This window comes from Solanum lycopersicum, chromosome 9 (genome assembly GCF_036512215.1).
Source record: "Solanum lycopersicum chromosome 9, SLM_r2.1".
NCBI lineage: Eukaryota > Viridiplantae > Streptophyta > Magnoliopsida > Solanales > Solanaceae > Solanum > Solanum lycopersicum.
The window spans coordinates 494,310-516,157 of record NC_090808.1 but is presented as its reverse complement, the minus strand read 5'-3'; the positions used below and the strand labels follow the sequence as shown (position 1 = coordinate 516,157).

Sequence of the window (21,848 nt, the reverse complement as noted above, 5' to 3'; positions counted from 1 at the left end):
GGAGCTAGTTAGTCACCACTGCCAAAACAATCCATTTTCAAGGTCAAATGAGCCCAGAGCAAGCAAACCCCCTATTTAATCGATTTTCGTGTGCTATAGTCCACAATCTATTTTGGTGATCTAGATTTCGACGTTATTTTGCCAAAAATTTACATGGACACTCGTTAAGAGCTTAACAATGGATCTAATTGGTCATCACGGTCAAAATGACCCATTTCAATGTCAAATGAACCCCACAATAGGTAAAACCCCTATTTTGTTAATTTTCGTGTGCTATTGTCCACCGTCTTTTTTATAATCCAGAATTCTGACGTTATTTTTGTCAAAATTTACATTGACGTTTGTTAAGACCTTAGATATGAAGTCAATTTGTCACCACAGATAAAAAGGCCCATTTTAAAGTTCAATCGATCCTTAGAGAATGTAAACCCCTTAGTTTGCCGATTTTCGTGTGCTATAATTCATGGGATTTTTGGTGATCCGGAATTCTGACATCATTTTCCTCAAAAATTTACGTGGACATGCGTTAAGAACTAAGATAGAGTCATTTGGTCATCACGGCCAAAACGGCCAATTTTTAAGGCCAAACAATCCCAGAGCGGGTAAACCCCTCATTTTATTGATTTTCGTGTGCTATAGTCCATGAGATTTTTAGTGATCTGAAATACCGATATTACTTTTGTGAAAAACTTACGTGGACATCCGTGAACCTTAGCTCTGGAGTCAGTTGATCACCACGGCCAAAATAGCCTGATTTTAAGGTCAAATGAGCGTAGAGAAGGTAAACCTCCCATTTTATCGATTATCGTGTGCTATAATCCACCATTTTTTTTGGTGATCCAGAATTCTGAAGTTGTGTTTGCCAAAAAAATTTATATGGAGGTCCATTAAAACATTAGTTATGGATTCAGTTGGTCACCACAGAAAAAAGACTCATTTTCAAGGTCAAACGAGTCTCGGAACAGGTAAACCCCCCATTTTACCAATTTTTATGTGCTATAGTCTACCATCTTTTTTAGTGATCCAAAATTTCATTATCATTTTTGCCAAAAATTTACATGGATGTACGTTAAGACCTTATCTATGGATCCAAATTGTCACCCCGGCTAAAACAACCTATTTTCAAGGTCAAACAATCCCTAGAGCAGGTAAACCCCCATTTTGCCAATTTTTGTGTGTTATACTTCATGAGACCTTAGTTATAGAGCCAAATGGCCACCATAGCCAAAATAACCCATTATCAAGGTCAAACGAACGAGCCTTAGAGCAAGTAAAGCCCCCTTTTTTTAATTTTCGTGTGCTATAGTCTAACATCTTTGTTGGTGATTCAGAATTCCAACAAATTTTTTGTTGCTAATTTAGATTGACATCCATTAAGACCTTAGCTATGGAGTCAAAATAACTCATTTTAAAGGTTAAACAAACCCCAAAGCAGGTAACCACCGCCCTCCTTCATTTTGTTGATTTTCGTGTGCTATAGTCCACCATTTTTTTGGTGATCCAGTTTTCCAACATCAGTTTTGCTGAAAATTTACATGAACGTCCATTAAGACCTTAGTGATAGAGTCAGTTGATCACCACGACCGGAAAGGCCTATTTCAAAGTGAAACAAGTTCCAAAGCAAGTAAACGACCCATTTTGCCAATTTTCGTGTGTTATAGTCTACCATCTTTTTTGGAAATCCAAATTTCCACTTCTGGTAATATATGATTTATATAATCATCAAAAAATCGTTAATCCAATAACAATCAATCAATAGCATTTTTTCATTCAATTTATTAATCAACTTTTAATTTTTCTCCCTATACTTTATACGTGTATATTATGTTGATGTATTGAGAATATTAATTAAAACAAACCTTTATGCTAATGTGAGAGTTGTGGCATTTAAAAAATTATAAATGAATAAGTGCCTTAAAAAGGGATTCAGGTTATCGTGGGTCATCAGAATTGGGAGGTAACTTTTTCTGTTAACTCTAGAAGGTAAATATAGTATGAAAGTAGAAGGGTACATACGGAAAGAAAGTATAACTATAGGGGTAAATATGACCGGACAATATAAGAGAGGATAAATTTAGACAATATTTAAAAGTATGGGATAAATTTGAAACACGTCAAAGAAATAAAATTCAAAAAGCCACAAGCGCAATAACTAGAATAGTTGGTAAATGCCGTTTGAATTGTCATTGGTCCCTATTTCCTGCTTTGAGCAAATGGTGACTGCACACTATCCAGTATTACAACCTCAAGCTCTGATCCTTTATGCCTTAAAAACCACGACATGAGAGGATCATGCTATTTACAACACAAGCTCGCACCCCGAACGAATGGGGAGAAAAATTGGGTGGCTAAGTGGAGAATGCCCTTAATAGCAACACCTCCTCTCTCCCCCTGCACAACTAGGGCAAAACAACCCACCCAGGACAACAACAATCCAGCCAAACAATAGGGGCAAAAAAAATGGAACTTCATGAATAACGACGCAGCAGCATGCTTCTAGGTGAGACCTGGACAGTAGAAGAATACATCAGTTTTGACCTTAGTAAAGCATGGCCAGAGATGTGGGAAAAGTATATAAGGGTCAATTTAAGACTGAAGATAGTCAACTAAGGAAAAAAGTCTCATAATGAGTTAAAATGAGAAGCACAATAGAAGTTTTGCACACTGCAAGGATCAGCTGTAAGTCACAAGTAAATCAAATAACTTAAGAAACGTATACCTTACTATTTCAATAAAATATGAACTTCACAAACCACTGGACTACATTATGATTTATTTAATCTCCATGTAATTCCAATTTCTGCTAGCTTTTTAGTCATTTTCATTTTACAAAATAATAGGAAATGATTTACTTGGGCTTAAAAACAAACTATATTTGAATGTGAAGGAAATTTTGCAGCATAATGCTTCGCGTCCCTTCTACCATTTTTGTTCATTCATACTTGAGAGCAAATACCAAAAGATGTTAGAGACATATCACATGTTTATCCATCTTTATCAAGAAAACACCCTAATATCAAGGTTAGCACCGGAAGCTGGACTAATCCAGATTCCCGACGCATAGGCCCCCATTCAGGTGAAAGCTCTCCCTACCAAGGATTTTTCCATATCCAGGGCTCGAACCCGAAACCTCTGATTACGAGAGGAGCAACCACATCCACTGCACCACCGGTTTCATTATAATCATTTACTACTGCATGTATTCTCTTAAATTATAACAGATGCATTGCCATGATATATGCACCTCCCTTCAATATATGTCCACATAATATTAAACAAAAAAATATGTATTTGGGGATCAAGGAAAAATAAGAAACTTAAATGCATCCATATAGAGAATGACTGACCTTTCTTACGCCTTGGTGAGATCATTGAACTCAAAAGACCAACTTAGAAAATAACATCAAGAATTGACGCCCACTATTTAACTCATGGCATCTTCAATGCTTGTTTTAATTGATTGAGTACTGAAGGGTGCAATCTACCAATGACTGCATTAAAGGATTCCCCATGAAGAGATGAACAAGTTTGAAGATTGTCTCTCACTGAGTTCTCCAATGAAATCTGGTTTATTGGGTCCGAGAGTTTCATCTAAAAAAGAAAATTCTCACTAAGAAACCAATACGGAAAAACCCTACATTGCCGTATTTATTTATAAGTATAAGCACCAATTACCTGTCTCCTCCTCAACTCCTTGCTTGGCACATGAGGTTTGCTAGAGCTTACATTGTCACTACTGTGGTTTTACATTTTATAATGCAAATGCAGTCTCATCAGTTGTCAAAATCTCAAGAGCCATTAAAGTAAAAAAGGAAGATTATCAGACATACCTAGACTCTTCTTCACTTAAATCCTCACTTCCACCCATTATAACACTTGTACATACACTACCAAAAGCATAGAGGCAAGATTAGCATAAACAAAACATACATATCAGATTAGGATAATGATCAACCGAAATACATAAATAAATCTCACGATTACAAATTCAATCAAATACCTCATAATCTGATCAAGTTTATCAAGTACTTGAGGCAACCTCAAAGTCAGAATTATAGAGAGGGCCAAACCAATTGTCTTCTTCTGGAAAGAGGTAACATTGTCAACCTGAGAAAATTTCACAAAACAAAAGACCAACAATAACATAAAAAGTCAGGTGAGGGACACCACACAAAGTTGTTATCAGAACCAAGTTCAAAAAAAAAATTCAGGCTAAACTTCCCAAAACATTCTATAAAAGGATTGAGAAGATGCAAGACCATTAAGTTCCAGCCATATAGAATTAACAACATTAACCCACAATAAAGAAAGGATAAATAATTTACAGATGATGGCCTTGCTCCTTCATGAACTGGAAAAGGTAATTCTGGATGCTGAAGAAGCAGAAGGAGAAAACAAAAGGGGAGTTGAGGGATCTAAAGTCAAGTTAGGGTAAAGGAAGGCACAAATCATTGAAGAAAGTTTGGAGGACAATCTCAACCAGTAAGAAATTAAAAAAAATATGATAAAGTGAAAGATCAATTGTTTAGAGTTGCCTCTTAAGAAGAGGCTCATTGGCAAGGAAATGTGTCTTAAAACCTTGATGGTGATACTGAAGGGCCCGTTTTGAACCTTCCTTCAGGGTCACCCTTGACAACCCAGTGCTCAACTGGGATCAATGGTTAATGCCTCACAAATTTGCACCTTGATACAGCAGAACAGACAAACCAAGAACACACCTTACCATTTCTAAAGAAAACCATTAATCACAATGATATCTATCGAACTCCAAATTTAATCATTTAACTCACCTTTTCAAGCCACATGTCGACGAGGCAAAGGAGTATGTTTTCTTCACTAGGAAAACCAGATTTCTGAAGGTGTATAGACAGTGATGGATCAGAAGTTAGCTGTGCAAGATAATTCGTGTTCATCACCAAAATCCTTGCCAGCAGTGCTGATGATGATGCTTTTACAGCTGCCTTGGAAGGATCATGATCATCTCCCCCAGTCAGGCACATGATTATAAGTTTCTAGCAACATTCATGGAACCACGTGAAATCATGCCATTAAGTAAGGTAGACATACACGTAGTGCCTAGAGAAAACAGAGAAGCAGAAGAAAACTACAGTTACCTGCAGTGTGGAACTGATAAGCTGAGGCACTTCAATCGGGAAACACTGCCACATCATAAAAGTATTAGCACATATCATTCGCAGGAAGAACCCTTTTGGGCCTTTATTAAAAATCCACCAATGTTCTAGTCAGAGTCAGTGAGAAGTTTGTACTGAAACCTAGTCTCGATACATTTTCATCTTATCAAAGCTCAAGTTTATAACATGAGAAGTTTGTATTGGAACTTACTTTTGATATATTTTAATATTATCAAAGCTCAAATTTAAAACAAAGGAATTGAAGGTTTTAAGAATTATATCAACTACTCTTTTCCTCTAAGTTGCTCAGACTCTTCACTTTTGGTGCTACACCCGTGTCGACACGACATGGGTGTGGGATATGTCCAATTTGGTCAACCGATTTTGGGTACTTTCAAATTCGATGGGGTAAGTGTGGACGTTTTAATGATTGTCCATAATCAATACAAAAGCTAAGGTGAAATTGAAGAAAATGGAATACCTTTTGTATAGAAATTTCTATGCCAGTCTTTTTCCAATAATCTCCTTCCAGGATTCTCCCTCAAGTTCTCCCATAATATCTCATAATTTAGGTTTTCTAACTCTATTTTTAGATATTTTAATTATTTTTAGGTGAATCCCAGCACCCGTTCGTATCACTACATGGATCCATATCCCTGAATCTTAAAAATTAAATCAAGAAGGATCCACATCTAGATCCCGCACCCGTATCGGACACCCGCACCCGAGTCTGGGCAACTTAGCTTTTCCTTAACTTTTTTCTTACTTAAAGCTCAAATTCAGAACATATGGAATTATACATTTTAAGAAGCATGTCCATTCGTTTTCCTATCCCTTCATTTTTGACTATTTCCAGCTCTGTTTCAAAAGAAGTACACTGAAACTAAAGCAGCTTAGGTAACATAATATTTATCTGGTTAATCTATAATTCCTGGCCTTCCACCAACACATAACTAAATAAAAGTTGCAAGGAAATCAAATACCTGAACTAGAATGTCAATGACTGGAATAACTGAGAGTAGTCCCCTGTCATTGACATTCCCAACCACCAGATCTAGAAGTTTAGCAATATTAGACGCATGCAAACTGAGAAACTCCCTTCCACCCAAAATAACATAGTCTTCAATGATATTGGTAGCAACCTACATGTCATGAAACATCAGCAAAAAAAAAATCCAGAACTGAAAATACTAGTTCTGTTAAATCTCTCCTCAACCTTCAAGTGATCAAAACTTCTTTCCAATATTTCCACAAGACATGGGAAATACCCCAACAATTCTGGTACCATAGAAGGCGCATTAATAAGTGTTGCTTCCCATAACTGCATGAAAAACTGGCTGGAATTAGGGCACAGTTCTAATATGAAATGGAACTAATCAATTAAATCGGTCATATATAGAACATGCCTGCATGCAGTCTTCTAGAAGTTCATCAGGGCTGGTTATGTTAATTCCACTTCGCAAAATCGGCAATAACATGCCGTACGATTTAGGCGACTGATAACCGAGAGCAACTACAAAATTCTTCAATGCAGTAAGAAGTTGAATCTGCAAGATGCTTTCACTAGAAGATTCTTCCCATGCCTAATAAAGGAACAGCTCTAATCAGCAAAAAAAGAAAGAACAGTAAATCAAGCAGATACAGTTTAATGGGAAACAAAAGCACGTGGAATTCATTAAGAAAACCTACTCTTTCATGCAATCCTATCAACAAATTTTCCTCAGAAACTATACAAAATGAAAGTAAGAAGAATAGAGGTAATTAAGTTTGGGTCTCCAAATGGGAAGCTTGAGAAACAGCATAAAGTGACGGCATAGAATCTACCATCTAATGCAAAAAGTTTACTAAAAAATCCCGAGCTTTCTCCAGTTCTCCAACTTCTAAATGAAATTTTAGGAAGGCAGAATCTTACAGAGATTGTACTCTGGAACGGTAATGGTAATGGTAATAAAATAAAACTTCAACTGCACATAAGTGATCAAACTTAACTTAACATATCAACAAGGAGAAGCGGAAAAAGAAAACCAGAAGGATACCTTCTGGAAAAATAGCATCAACTTGTTTGCATATGGTGTAATTTCAGTAACACGTGCTATCAGAACAGAAATAGTATTCAGAACTTGAACCTGAAAATTTTATCAAAAAAAAAAGATAACATAGAGAGCAGAAAAGTTAAAAACAACTGAAAAATATAGAAGATTGATTGCTAAAGACAGATTGAAAGAACACATCATAAGTTGAGAAAAAGATTTCCGTGATTTTAAAAAAAGTTAAAGGGACATATCTTGTTTTTAGTGTTACCTTGCTCAGAAAGAATCCTGTTTCTTTTTCTTCTCCTTTTTCCCCATTTTCTAACAATTTTAACATGAGCATTTTTTTTTCACAGAGCAAAGAAAAAGAACAGGGCAAGAGATAACTTGGAAATGGAACCTCTCTCTAACCTTCCCCCTAAAATATTTGTGAGCCTCCTCAACAATGTTACAATTCATTCAAGCATCAGTCAATAACACCCAAAATATGTCAAAAAAATTAACTTATGCATGTGCATATAACCACTGAATTGGTACTGTTTGTCCTTAACTGAGAGCTATTGCAAAGGTCTAGGGAACTAAAGATACCAGAAATTGGATACAGCAATATTACAAAAAAAAGAAAGAGTCATTTGACTCTCCCCTCATCCCAATTTTTGTGATGTAGTTTGACTTGGAACAAAGTTTAAGAAATATGGGAAGACAGTGCGATTCTCCAAAACTTCCGTTAAAATAAATGAATTTTTAAATAGAAGAGTACACCTTCGTAAGCTTTTTGCCAAACAAGGAAATGTCTCATTCTTTTTGGACTGAATGAAAAGGAAAGTATCACATAAATAGGAACAGGGGGGAGTAATTAAATAGTGAAGGGTAGAGGGGCAGGTCCACTATCCATCGAGTTTCAAACCGTGAACCAGTGGCCCTTGGTTTTCTTGGTTATCAAAACTTATGTTGCTCGAACTCTTCAAAATGTCAAAGGATTTGGGTTGGATCCAACATGGGTGCACCGACATTTTTAAAGAGTCCGAGCTATATAGACAAAAAGAAATAAACAAATAAATAAATGAGAATTAAATAGGCCGTTTAAAGTGATATCTACCTTTGAGTCAAATTCCTGTACTTCATCCACCACTTTGAAACACAGATCCCAACAAACCGGAAGAAGATCTAAGAACTCATTCTCATTAAAAGTTGCATCTTCAATATGATAATACAACGACCGGCATGCGGTCAGCTAAAAGAAGAGACAAAGTAGCTTCAGTATAACACAAAGTGAATGAATAGAAAATTGAAATTCAGAAAATTCTGATAGATGTACAGCTTAATTCAGAAGTAGTTGTTTAATATAAAATGTGGCATACCCTTACACACAAGTCACTCTCCTGAAGTAATCTGATTAGAGCACAATAAACGGCTCTTCTGGTGTCATCTTTAATCTGTGAGAAAACACAGTTAGACAAAAGCATATGTGATCGCTTCTGCTGTCATCTCTAATATGATGTGGAAACACAGTTGGACAAAAGTAGACACAATTGCTAGCACCATAGCACATAACTATCATAATAACAACCTACAACTGTCAATTAACAATAGCATATGTACTGTAATAAAGCAAAGACAACAACTTTTTATATATATACTACACTCCTCTATCTCAATTTATGTGGCACCATTTGACTTGACACAAAATTTAAGAAACAGAACATTTGACATTTGTGGTCTAAAACAAACCTTAGATATTTGTGTGGCTATAAATCATTTCATTAAGGATAAAAGAGTAATCTAAAATTAAATTCTTTCTAGTTATAGAAAAATGATATTCTTTTTGGAATAGACTAAACAGGAAAGTTTGCCACATTACTTGGGACAGAGGAAGTACTATTTTAGATTACTATGAACCAACAAGGGTTCACCATATTAAACATTTTTCTACAAGAACTGCTGACTGAAGAACGAGGACTGCATGAACATTTCATAGAATACTCATCTCTTTCTATATTCCCATGGATTACAGCTTATATATTGGTAATCCAAAACTGATTTTACAAATAACTTATGCTTGACTTCTATGACAAGAAAACAAAACTTAACTTGCAGTTACGTGGAAGTCTGTAGAAATGAGAGGAGCAGCATATATACATGCTATAAACTTGTTCAATTAAAAGTATGTTATATTTCCCCTAAGGAAGACACTTCTTAGGGTCTTTTACAGTTTAGACTACCAATAAACTCTCATTAAAGGAATGCTGAACTTGTTTTACTAAAAAAATCATTCTTGAATAATTGGGGTTTTTTTTTCCTGCATCTCTATGATGACAAAGGAGAACTGCAATTAGTTGCTTTCGTCCATAATGGCTACGGTTGCAGTCTTAGAATGGTAAAAAGAACGATATGCATCTGTTTGTCCTATTCAAGAGCATAGAATATGGGACAACCAAGAGTTATGAGAAGTTCGTAAAGGACACTTCAAACCACAAATATTAATCAACTTAATATCACTGCAATGTGTGTGCTCAAGGAGATTCATCAATTCTCACCCTCAATCTAGGAGAAGGAAAGTCATAGCCTTGTATAGTAGGGTTAAAGAGAAGTTGCAGAAGGGGGAGTTATACAACCCAAAAGAAGCGAAGAGAAAAGTTCCATTCCATTGTTTGGTTAGGAAGTAAAAATGGATGGTGAGTAACCCTCGCATACCCTCGCATATCAGTCCTTTAACCCATTCCAAATTTGACAGAAATGGGGAAATAGACATTTTTTACTTTCCATCTCCCCTTCTTGATTCAAACACTGCATAAAGCAATTTCCAGGAAATTCGCATTTTTGATGGATGGAGTCTTAATACCTCTGAAACCCATTGTCCAAGGATTAGTGCTACTTTTCTGTGGATTATCCGCATATTGGGATGATCATTCGTCAACTCCAATGATAAGGCTCCATTGAACCTGCATAACATGTTAAGAGATTGTGAAGACGTATATTTATATTCCCAATAGAATACGACTTTCAATTTCGCAAACCCCAACAAAATTACTAAGTAATATTGTTTAAAATAATGAGTTCATATAATAGAGTGGTCTCAAAAGGATGAGTTACACTGTCTTGGACAATGGGAGAACAAACCATTCAATATATGGCACCTGAATATATTTTAAGATCAAGAGGAAAAAGTTACTAATAAATCATGATGTTGAGAAATATATAGCTGACTTTATCCATTCCCTTCATGTGAATAACACAGCAAGGCGAAGCCACCTATCATTTGCTATTTCTTTTATCCTGTTTTGCTAATGTGGTTCCTCATGTTTTATCACCTTGTTTCAGATGCCGTTGCTAAGATAATAAGAGGATAGAAAATTCCAAAACATGTCTTGAGGGTCAAAGCTATTTGATGCAGCAATATTTCAAGCATGAAAAGCACATACCAATCCTTGAAACTCAGATAGTTCGAGAGCTCATAGTAAATGTATGCGGCAGCACCATAAGCAGCATCCTTAAGAAGCAGTGCTGGAGTTATTTCATTAACTGCAGAAGGGCAACCACTCATAGCCTCTTGCAGAATAGAGACAACAACAGGTCCTAGCAGCTGAAAATCACATAACAAGCTCATGCCCAGACTCATGCAATGTGTTAAGGTTATAGAACAACACAGGGAATATGGTCAACATACTTGACTATGATTTTCAAACAAGACAATATATAGAGCTTCAGCACATGGCCTTAGTTTCTCTGACCATAGCACTGAGTCCTGCTCGTGATAGAAAGACTCTGGGTTCTGGTGCCATTCCTCCATATCACTTGCAGTCAGAACAAAGTACCTACATTTGGTGAAATTGGAAGAATAAGGAGGTCTCAATAATATATTATACAGAAAAGATAAAAATGACCTTAAACAATGTAAAATTGTATAAAAAAGCCCTCCATTAATAGTTTGATCCAAAAATGCCCCTTCTATTAATATTTTGGTCCAAAAAAGTCCCTTTTGTTGCTTTTGGGTCAAAATGTCCCTTTTTCCTAGTAATCATATTGTTTCTTTTCTTTTTAAAAGGGATATTTTGACCCAAAAGTAACAATAGGGGCATTATTGTACAACTTTGCATAGTTAAAACGTATTTTTTTAATCCTTTTCTGTATGTTATAATTAGAACAGCTTAAAATTTTCTCTCAGAACAGAAGATATCAAGTAATATTCAAAACTTCCCCTTTCCTCAGCTTGTGGACATCCAGATGGGACCCGGATAATCTCCACCTACACTCCCTTCCAAATGCTCTTTCATTTTATTGGGCAAGAACAGTGTGTGTTTGAAGTCAACAGAAACTGAAGGTTTTCATCATGTGGCAAAATAGTTTTGGAAAATTAAATCAAGTGGTCAAGAGGATATCATAATTCTTATGCCCCTCACAAAACAAGATTCAGCATTCTGCATTCAAATTCCCACTACCCCAACACTGAGAAACAAGAAAGTAAAATATTAATCGCAGTATCTAGACCAGCTTAAGAGCACCTCGACTAATTCAGGAATTACTCCATACCTCCCCACCAACACAAGTAACAGGTAACTTTGTTCCATCAAGGCTAGGACACATGGAATCACCTAGTGTTTTTGCCTATGACGGGATTTGAACATGAGACATCAAGGTTCTCAACCCGCTTCAAAAACCACTAAGCCACACCCTTGGGTGCAAAGGAAAATACTCAATTTCTTTAACCTAAACAGATCCTCCCCCACTTATTTAATGTTGGAAATGGATCTTCCAGCACTAGAATTCACAAAAAGAACAACTACCCTTTTATGCACCTTCTCCACCTCCATCAAACCCTACTCACACCTAAAAAAGTATAACTACCCTTTATTGCACCTTCTCCACCTACTTCAAACCCTACTTGCACCTAAAGTAACCCTGCAAGTCTAAAACCTGTGATGGAAAGAACATTGATTCATTTTACTTGAAATTAGGGCACCAGAAAGAGCCACTCAAGTTGGACTATCTGAATTGATTGAGGATAGTATGACTACCACAAATGGAATAGAGATGAGGACCAAAAGATCATTAAAAATTGTTAAGCTTGTTACATTTTTAATCCGGTGCTTGGGAACCTCATTCAGCAAATCAGTTGCTTCACATAAAATAGCAAGAAGAAGACCCATGAAGAGTTGGATGACTTACCTCCTTATCAATATATTACACAGGAGTACAACCCGGTCAGTAGGCAAAAGGGAAGTAAGAAGGCCAGCAACCGTACTAGATATGTTTTGCTTCATCTGCTCAAATGTAACTCTATTTTCATCAACCACGCGTCCTGTCAAGTTTTTCTTATACTCTTTACCTTCCAAGATTGTTTTCACCATTACCATACATTGAATCATGAATTGCTCAAAGGACATAATATGTGGTTCAGGATCCAAAATCTTGCTTAAACAGAATTCCGTGATAAGTGGAAGGACACATTTATCCCCAAATGAATAAGGATGTCGCTGCTGGATGGCGACTAAAATCTTCATTAACTTTGTACAAGCCCTTTTTAATAGATCCCAAAATTTAGGGTGATGGTCCTGGATAGATGAATCTGCAAATTTAAGGAGTGATCAAGATATTAGTTTGGAAGAAATATAAAAAGACATTTTCCCTTTTCTTGTTAGGCGGCATTAAACCAACAGAGAAGAAATAGGAATCAAGCCCCGACCCACATTTTCCTTTTACTTCCTCTCTGTTTATTACCAAACAAACAAAAAGGAGAACAAAAAATTGTGCATTTCCACTCTACGTTTGTATTTCTACTTTCTTTTCATCATCTTTCATTCCTAGAATTCAATAAAACAGGAATTTGGGTTTCCACTATATACTGTTGAGGGAAGAAAATTATCTTGCTAAGCAACATTCACAAGTGTAAATTGCCAGTAATCTAACAAAAGTTGCACTAGTATTTTAAGGAGTCTCAAGCATCGTGAAAACTTATCGTTAGAGCTTCAATGATTCACTTATCAGATGTGACACTTTGGGATATCAAGGCACGATCAATACTAGCCCTTTTTATGAAGTTACTCACTTAGAGGATGCATGCTGGCCTTTATAAAGATTAGTAGGCAAAACTTTTTTACCATAAAACTGAGTGTGTGTATGTCACATGCCCGGTTAGTAAGGCAATGATATTGTCATTTGTTGATTGATATTTTCTACTTTTAGATAAAATCAAAGCATGCCTCGATATCTGAAACAAGTTGTGTTACATTGCTTATGTGCATTTGTCGTTGGATTGAAATTACTTTTGACGTCCACGGTTGAAGCCAATGCAGTGGATTGAAATATACCGTTTAAGTGCTTGAATAAAATGACTCTGAAATAGCATTTCCAATGCATTTTCTCCAGATGGCACTGGGGAGAAAGAACAAGACCCAAACAAAGTAATTCTTTCTCTTGTCATGTAATAGTCCGAAAGTCAATAAAGGGGCTCCCAAGAAGACACTAACATCCATTATATTGATTACCATTTTCTTATCAGTAAGGTCAGCATGAAAAAATCCTAATAAAATAAAATGCAACCCCAACTTTTTTCACTTCTTTACGTAAGTACACAGGAGGCTCATACATACATGTGAAAATTTTGAACCTCCAGATCATGACAGACAGATTACACTGCCAGACCTGAGTACTCTTCTATGATGCAACAACGTTCTACAAGGAAATTGCGAGTATTGAAAGACAAATAATTCATGGAGAAAAAGTAAATATGAAGTTTAGATAATGATCTGAAATTCATTCTCACAGTATGGAAGTAGTGATTGGATGGCATTCAAAAGCACTGGAGCAACCTCTTTGACATGCCGCACCTCCTTAAAATGGGGGAGAGAAAAATCAATAAATTACTCTGACAAAAGGGAATTAGCTAGAAACCATCCTTTATCTTTCTTATGTTTTTTTTTCTCTTTGGGGTGGGGGTGAAGAATGAATTTTGACCCATACCTGTAAGGTTTTGGCATCACTCGGAAAGCCAGAAATTATCAACTGCCTAATTATCTTTGAACATAGAAACCATCTCTCACATGTTAAGTAAAGATCATCATGATGTAATTCAGTAGCACTCCCACCAAAGGTTTGAGCAAGAGCTGAGAAACCATGGAGTATTGTCTGCACATCAGTCTGCCAAAGATGCCAACTATAATCGAAGAACTGTGTGCATATCTGTTAGAAAGATCATGAAATATCAATCGAGGCTACTCAGGAAGTCCAATCCATCATATCAAAGTTTATGACCAGAGCAGACTCAAAGAGACAATTTGTGATGACTGAAAATTATTTGGGAAACCGTGGACATGATATTTTATTTTCATACTCATAACGGCTGTCATCTAATAACCAATAAGTAAAATAAGAGATTTCAGTTAAGCAGTCTGCAAAATAAAATAGCAAGTGACTAGACATATGAAGCAGGGCTATCAGCCATTAAGAGTTACACTCTCATGCAATTGCTTGTACCTGTGCCAAAGAATAAGAACTGATAAAATGCAAAATTATGCTTTACACAGACAAAGAGTAGGCATTCTAACACCTAGGTAAATTTATATGATGACCTCATGATAACAAAAGCAACAACACTAGCTGATGATTAGATGCAATGTACAAACATCTACAAGTATATTAGCATGTGCATACATAACATACATCAATGCAAATAAAAAGCATGTGCATATTTGTCTTCAAATTAATTTTAGATTGTATTATATTTATACACAATGTAGAAAGGTTCTATAAAATAGATACCATCAAGCATTCCATGTAATATTTGGACTCGTACATACAACTCAGTTGTTGAACCCTAATTTTGACAAAACAAGACTCCAACAACAACAAATACGCCTCAGTCCAACCAAGTTGGGGTCAAGATATGAATCCTCACTTCTTCATTTAAGCACATATCCTCATCTAACTAAATAAAACAAAAGTGAAAAATTAAGTCAAAATATATGCATATAAATTATAATAATAATAATAGAAGTTCTCTACCAAGTTTAAAACCTTTCAACTAGTAGCACCAGGGGTGTCAAAATGATCCCAAATATAGGCAACCCGCCCAACCCATTTCAAGACTTTTTATTTGCATTGATGTAATGTATGTTCCTATATTGAAGGTATGGATTACTATCTATTTTATATCTTTTAGGATTTATCTACCAATTTTTAACTTTTTATTAAATATAAAAGTTAAATAACAATATATTAAAAGAATTGAGATTAAGAGGGTCAAATTGGGTGGGTCATGAACCAGCCCGATTTTTAGCCCATGTGAGCCCAAAGTGAACTTGGATCGGTCATGACCCAACCGAATTTTTATTTCAACCCATTTTAATATCTCTAATTTCAACCTAACCCGCCCATTTGACACCCCTAAGTAGCTTTATCACCTGTATGGATCTTTTTCTTCCACTGTGTCCTATCTTTTAGCTAAGTCTAGGACACATATCTCTTAGTGTTCTCTTCACGAGGACTAAATATCTTTATTACTCTATTACTTTATGTTACATTAAGGAGATACTAATGCACTACCAAACCTTTAAATTTTTCAGTAATCACTTGGTGCTCAAAGATATCAAAAGCATGCAGGAAGAAGAAGACAACCAACAGCACCTCAGCAAAGGTCCTTTGGTCTGATGTAAGCCTCTTTGTAGACAACTCCTTCAAGGTTCTGTAAAGAATCATGAATATTCTATGTGAAGTAAGAATATCTGCCGATTGAAGCTGTTGTGCTAAAAAGGAAAAAAGTTCTGGCCTGTAGGAGAATTTAAAATTAATGATTAGTGTATTAATAAATTCGGAAAATATCAGAAAGGTATTTAGACAATAAATTTTTTTATAAATATTGGAACACAACCAACTAAACATGGAGAAGCAAACCCATTAAGGACCGGGAGAAATCTTAGGGATTAGGGCAGTAAAGAGTACTCTAGTATAACCATCTAGAACAACTGGATAATCTTTTTGACCACCAAAACTGAATCAGGATTGCACTTGAGGATAAAGTATAACATAGAGCTCAAGGTGGAGTACTATAGTTCTAAAATGCAAAGATTGCTATTTAATATACTTTTTTTGACAACGGTAACAGTTTTGTGTATTAATCTTCAGCACTAAAGGCTGGGGTCCCAAATTCACTCATGGGGGATTTTAAACCACCTGATTTGATTCAAATGCAATTGACTACGTTGTTTCTCCTTGACTTGGCTAGTTCATATTTGATAGCTGATAATAAGCTATAACAAAAAACACTGCAATTGTAATCAAACAATCGAACCTTAAGATTTAGTGGTGATACTACTTATACCCCAAAAAAAGATATGGTTGTGAAACTGCAGTAAAAGGAAAAAAGAGAAATAAGGACCACTACAGAAGCAAACTTATCAAGAGTAAAAATGAATAGATCCTTTACAATAGTAAGTGTCTATAAAGGATTGTATAAATGGGTATTAACTTCAGAGCCCAATCTAGGTCCTTAATTCCTTCATTTGCTGTTTTTCTTGTTAAAAAAAACAATGACCAATTCATTAGTATTTTATCGAGGACCAAAAAGTATAAGAACCCTAAGGGGCAGTGAAGATCTATATCCTTCAAAAAGAAGTGAATATCAAATACTCTTTATATATGTGTTTGTGCGCGCGCGCGCGTGTTTAGATGGGTGCATATAAGTAAAGCTCTTCCTAAACAGATAATCTATTTACGTTGGATTACTTTTAAAGAAGAAGAAAAACAAGTGTTTTTCATAACCATATAGAGTAATATTGTTTAACGATAATTCTTCCCCTTGACATGCTCTTCAATTCTGATCCAGACAAATGCATCAAAACAAGAATTTTGGTAATTAGGATGGATCAAAATTGTAAGTTTCTTTTGTTGAACAGAATAGACCTTTGACCTTTGTTTCACATGTTGCTTCACTTTTTCTTTTCTTTTTTTGATGAAGTAAGTAGATTCATATCAAGGCATCAAGAAGATGCAACTTTACAAGGATAGATTAGTTAAGCACACAAAAAAAGGATTTTTGTTTCACATGTTGCTTCACATAAATGTAAAAGCTGGTAGAAACTTGGTTCTATCAAAAACATAACACCAGTGGTTTAGTTTTTCCTTTTAAATAAACAGCCTTCAACCTGGTAATCGGGAAAATCGTTTAGAGACTTCAACCATTAACTTCTCTGGAGAATATTGGATATGACTCCAGCCACTCTTTAACTCTATCAACTAGAGATATATTCATAGGTGAAAAAAAAGAAAAAGCTATATTCATATTTGGATTTGCATTTACACCTCAAATTATCCCAATGAAATCGGAATCATGATATTTCTCGGTGATTCTTGAGACAGCTTTGGCAGTATAAGCAAGTGAATTTCAATTCTGGTCAACAGCTCGGGGTATGGGCCAAGTGAGACGACAACCCGGTAAATCACCTAACTTTGTAGAGCTAAAAGTTGCCAAATCGGTTGAAAGAAATAAAGGGATGCATAAAATGAACTTTGTCAGATGAATTATATGTGAAATGACCAGTTAAAAAGCTGGTCTCATATAAAGAGTGGGCAAGCAAAAAAATCCTTTCACCAGAATAATTTAAATCTTCAGAATGAGCAAGGAAACTTCAAGGGCGCATCTAGACAAAAGGGCCTTGTAACTGTCAATTAGGGTTTGACTCTTAGACATCTAAAATGTTCACCCCAACATCTAGTGATTTCATATTTCTTTTTATAATCTCTGTGTCCAAAAAAGAATTTAAGAGGTCAAGATAATAATCATAAAAGACAAAAGAATAAAATAGTTCTTCCTCAATAATCTATTGTAATTTGAATAGTTATGGAGAACACCATACCATTCTTTAGGGTAATCGATCCTAGCAATCTTTGAGATGATCACAGACAATGTAAGGGCAATCTGCACCAGGCAATCACGCAACAGTTGAGAAATCAGGAAAGCACTTACAAATATGTCAATCAATGACAAAATAATTCAGATCTCTAAGTAGTGAAGCAACAAATGTCGATAACAGGGATGACAATTTTCAGAGAAGAAAAAAGAGCTCTAGCTATCTGTATGCTCATTACAAAACCAAACATAAATCTGCATCACCTGGTAATTCTCTTCCCTCAAGTGTGACAACAGTTTTTGTCTTAAATGTAATTTCTCCTCATTGCTAATTCCCCTGTCAAGATGTTCCAGAGATAAGCAAATAGTCATTTACAGCAGTAATACAAATATATAAACATGCACAGGAAGGAGAAATCACAACACATGGAACATAAAAAGGCAAATCAGAGCTAGTTGGGAAGAAACAAGCAATCTGAAAATTCAATCCACATTCATATGTTGCATCAAGCCACCAAAATTGAATAATAACCTATCTTACTGCAGCCAATAGCTGAAAATTGCCATTATCATCTTGACAGTGACATCCTCTTTTCTCACACAGTGGCCTGCTTTGCATTTGTAACTATACTTCCATAATTTTATTTTATCACAGAATTTCATTTGTCTGCATTATGAAAGATAAGTTGAGGGTTCTTCACTTCTGATGATGCACTTTTGTCGGATTCTCAAAAAATACAGTACTTCTGGAGAATCCAACACACAATATTGACATTTTTGACGAGCTTGAGCCACATAAATGGGAAGATACATAATTTGATATCCCAATAACACTGTCTTTTTTTTCATTTTTTGACAAGTTTCAAACTAATATTACCTTGTAAGTCATACATGGGTCATTTCTTTTGATGAATATCTTGGAAATAAATTATGTAAGTTAAAGTGCATTCAGAATGATTCCTTCACTGAACAATATAACGCTGACCATTTTCTTTGATTGAGGACTTTCCTTTAGACATTGAAGAAGGAACATATGCTAATAACTTATACTCATCAATCTCAAATTTACAGTCTGATATTCTCCTTTCAGATGACCCAAAATTGTGGTCCATTTCCTTGAACAAATAATCATTCAGTCAGAGATAATTTAGGGCATCATTTAGAATAGATAGTAGGAAAACAACAGGGAATTTCTGCAGTAAATAGGACAAAGATTTACAAAGAACACGACCAGTTTAGGTTAATAGTGTAATAAATTCCTAGAGTTCATTCCATCTGCATCCTTTAGCTTTCCAGAATTAGAGAACTAGTCATGTCCAGAAACAGTTTCAAAGGATTTTTCTGTAAAATATGGGGAGTACTCTAAATTGACTTATACACATATAGGATATACATATATAAGAGACAGAAGCCTTTCTGTTAACAAGCTATATATTAAGGAGGTGAAGGAGCATCCAGGTGGTAAGCTTGACCCCTGGAAGCAGATTTGGAGGAACAAGGTGCCAACCAAGGTAAAGTGTTTCTCTTGGTTGGTTGCCAGAAGAGCATGCTCCACTCGTGAGAAATTGAAAAGGAGGGGTTTCTATATTGCCTCTTGGTGTTCTCTCTGTAATGAGAAATGAGGAAACCAACATTCATCTGTTCCTCCATTGCAAAGTGACAACACAATTGTGAAACCTTTTTCTGGGACCAACACATACAGATATGCCTGAGCATACAGCAGATCAACTTAGTTGCTAGATCAGCAGAGGGGGGAGAAAATGGTAAAGTATAATATCATCATGCATTTGGTGGTGTATTTGGAAAGAAAGAAATAGCATATGCTATGATAACAAAGTTGATTCGATAGAGAAAGCCAAATGGAACTGCTTGACTACTTTTATTTTTGGTGTAAAGAGTAAGGGATAGAAGAAGCTGCACAAATTTGGATTTTACAGGCTCTTTGTAATTTATAAGCCTTTTTGTTTTTTCTTTATTGGAAACCAATTTTTGGAGGTCTCCAGCATTAAGGATGAATACAAAATTATCTTTATAAAAAAAAATATATATGAAAATTTTCAAGGATGGGAACATTTGGGGATAAAAGGAGTACAACAATTCTTAGGACTCCTACAATTTGTTCCATCTCCATCCTTTAATTTCCAGAATTTGAAAACAAATTATATCCACGCAATTTCGAAGGAATCCTATAATGGGGAGTACACTAACTTATCTTGCACAGACATACACAGATACACATATAACAAACATGCATACATATATAAGTGTGTTTGGGGAATACATTACTCTTTTTCTGTTCTGCACTAAACAATGGATTTCCGGATACAATTGGGATGACACTATCTTGGTCATAGTTTTATAGAACAATGCAACAATCGAAGATTAGGAGGAAAAAAGAACTTGTATTCAGTAAACCCAGAACATGCACAACTGAGTAATAAACTTGAATACTCACGTGGAATCACGCTTATTCCTCCAATACCGATTTATGCTATTTTTGAAGTAGACGGATGCCAGTAATCGAACATCCACTTGAGACGCCAAGTCCTTAGCAGTAATCACTTCCTACAATGTTAAAAACATCACCTTTCCGCAACTTATCATTCAAAAACCCTAAAATAAGAAAATCAAATGTAAAAAAGAGGGAAAGAATTACCATAAGACAAGAACAAAAACCCGGCCGGTTTTCTGATTGAGCTAGGGCTGCTTCAGCTGGTTTACGCACGCTTTGTTCGCCGCTGAGTGAATTTGTCAGCAACGAATACATCGCTGGCAGGTCGGAGGCTGATAAAGCCATGGCTGAACCAATCGGATGAGTTCAAGCACTGAGTAGAATCGTTGAGTCAAGCAGCAGCGGAGCAGAGGAGGGAGAAAATGGAAGATTTTGCGGAGGATTTGGATGGAAATGGCGATTGCTTAGCGATCTGATAGGAATGGAAATGCAGGAGAAGTTCACTGTATATAAAATGGAGAAGAAAATGGAAAGAAGTTTGGAGTTTTGTTAACCTCTTCCCTATTTGGCATGGTCAGAGGCTCACACAGCTGAACTTCTATATCTGTTTCTTTTCTTTTTTTGATCTTTTTGTTGAAAGTGCTCCATAGTGATGGAGTTTAAATATGGAGAAAAGAATTACAAATTGTAAAATTAATATTAGGTTAATGTTATAAAATGAGAGGAAAAAACAGTACATATAAAAATGCTAAATAAGAATTAAGCATCAAATCACGATAAAATAAATGCTATAATTTTTTTTTATTATCACGTGGACGAAAGACATATAGTTGAATATTTCACCGTGAAAGATCTACTTGAATTATGAATATGTTTAAAAGACTATATAAGTAATATGACTATTTTAAAAGCAACAAAATTGTCAAAGACCACAAGTGGGTCATACATTGCGATATCGATGTTGTTAAGGAACATTCCTCCTCTCTTCTTTTCATTGCCTATGAAAGATAAAGATGTTGTTTTGACGCAGAATGAACAATTCATTGTGTGTGCCTTTAATATAGTTATAAGTGTATGAAAAGAATTATTTTATGCATAACCTTAGGCTGACAGTTATAATGTTTTATCTAAATATTTAAATGCACTATTTTTATGATGTTCGTGGTAAAGTATTCACCAATCACTACAACCTACAATATTTATTTAGAGGAATCTTAATCTGAGATAACACGAGTGAATAGAACTACGGAAAGAATATACTTAAGTGACTATCTTATATCATTCAAATAAGATTAATTTGATGGTTGATGTGTTGGATAGGAAGTTTAAAAGCATGGATACCCTAGCTTGTTTAGAAGTTACAAAGTATATATTAGTTCGAGAGGTTCAGA

The 21,848-nt window shown here is 35.5% G+C and overlaps 1 protein-coding gene across 1 annotated transcript; it reads right to left on the bottom strand.

The window, feature by feature from the left end:
- Positions 1–2,059: 2,059 nt before the first annotated feature.
- On the bottom strand, positions 2,060–21,169 carry LOC101256320 (uncharacterized). The gene is made up of 24 exons (XM_004246728.5): positions 20,662–21,169; positions 20,461–20,570; positions 18,270–18,342; positions 18,013–18,074; positions 15,785–15,926; positions 14,123–14,341; positions 13,926–13,992; positions 12,329–12,728; positions 10,830–10,977; positions 10,585–10,745; positions 10,005–10,104; positions 8,524–8,598; positions 8,262–8,396; positions 7,169–7,258; positions 6,539–6,715; positions 6,349–6,453; positions 6,116–6,274; positions 5,115–5,159; positions 4,791–5,012; positions 4,001–4,107; positions 3,831–3,887; positions 3,676–3,736; positions 3,348–3,591; positions 2,060–2,507 (listed from the first exon to the last, which is right to left on the bottom strand). Exons 1-23 carry the CDS (start codon positions 20,800–20,802, stop codon positions 3,430–3,432), a joined length of 3,018 nt encoding a protein of 1,005 aa, XP_004246776.1. The 5' UTR covers positions 20,803–21,169; the 3' UTR covers positions 2,060–2,507; positions 3,348–3,429.
- Positions 21,170–21,848: the final 679 nt, after the last annotated feature.

Bases quoted from the DNA above. Each gene is read 5' to 3' on its own strand.
- LOC101256320 (XM_004246728.5), bottom strand. From the start codon at position 20,802: ATGGCTTTATCAGCCTCCGACCTGCCAGCGATGTATTCGTTGCTGACA. The intron at 13,993-14,122 runs GTATGGGTCAAA...CCCCATTTTAAG, and splicing joins GTGATGCCAAAACCTTACAG to GAGGTGCGGCATGTCAAAGA. The intron at 6,454-6,538 runs GCATGTTCTATA...TTTTTCATGCAG, and splicing joins TTCTAGAAGACTGCATGCAG to TTATGGGAAGCAACACTTAT.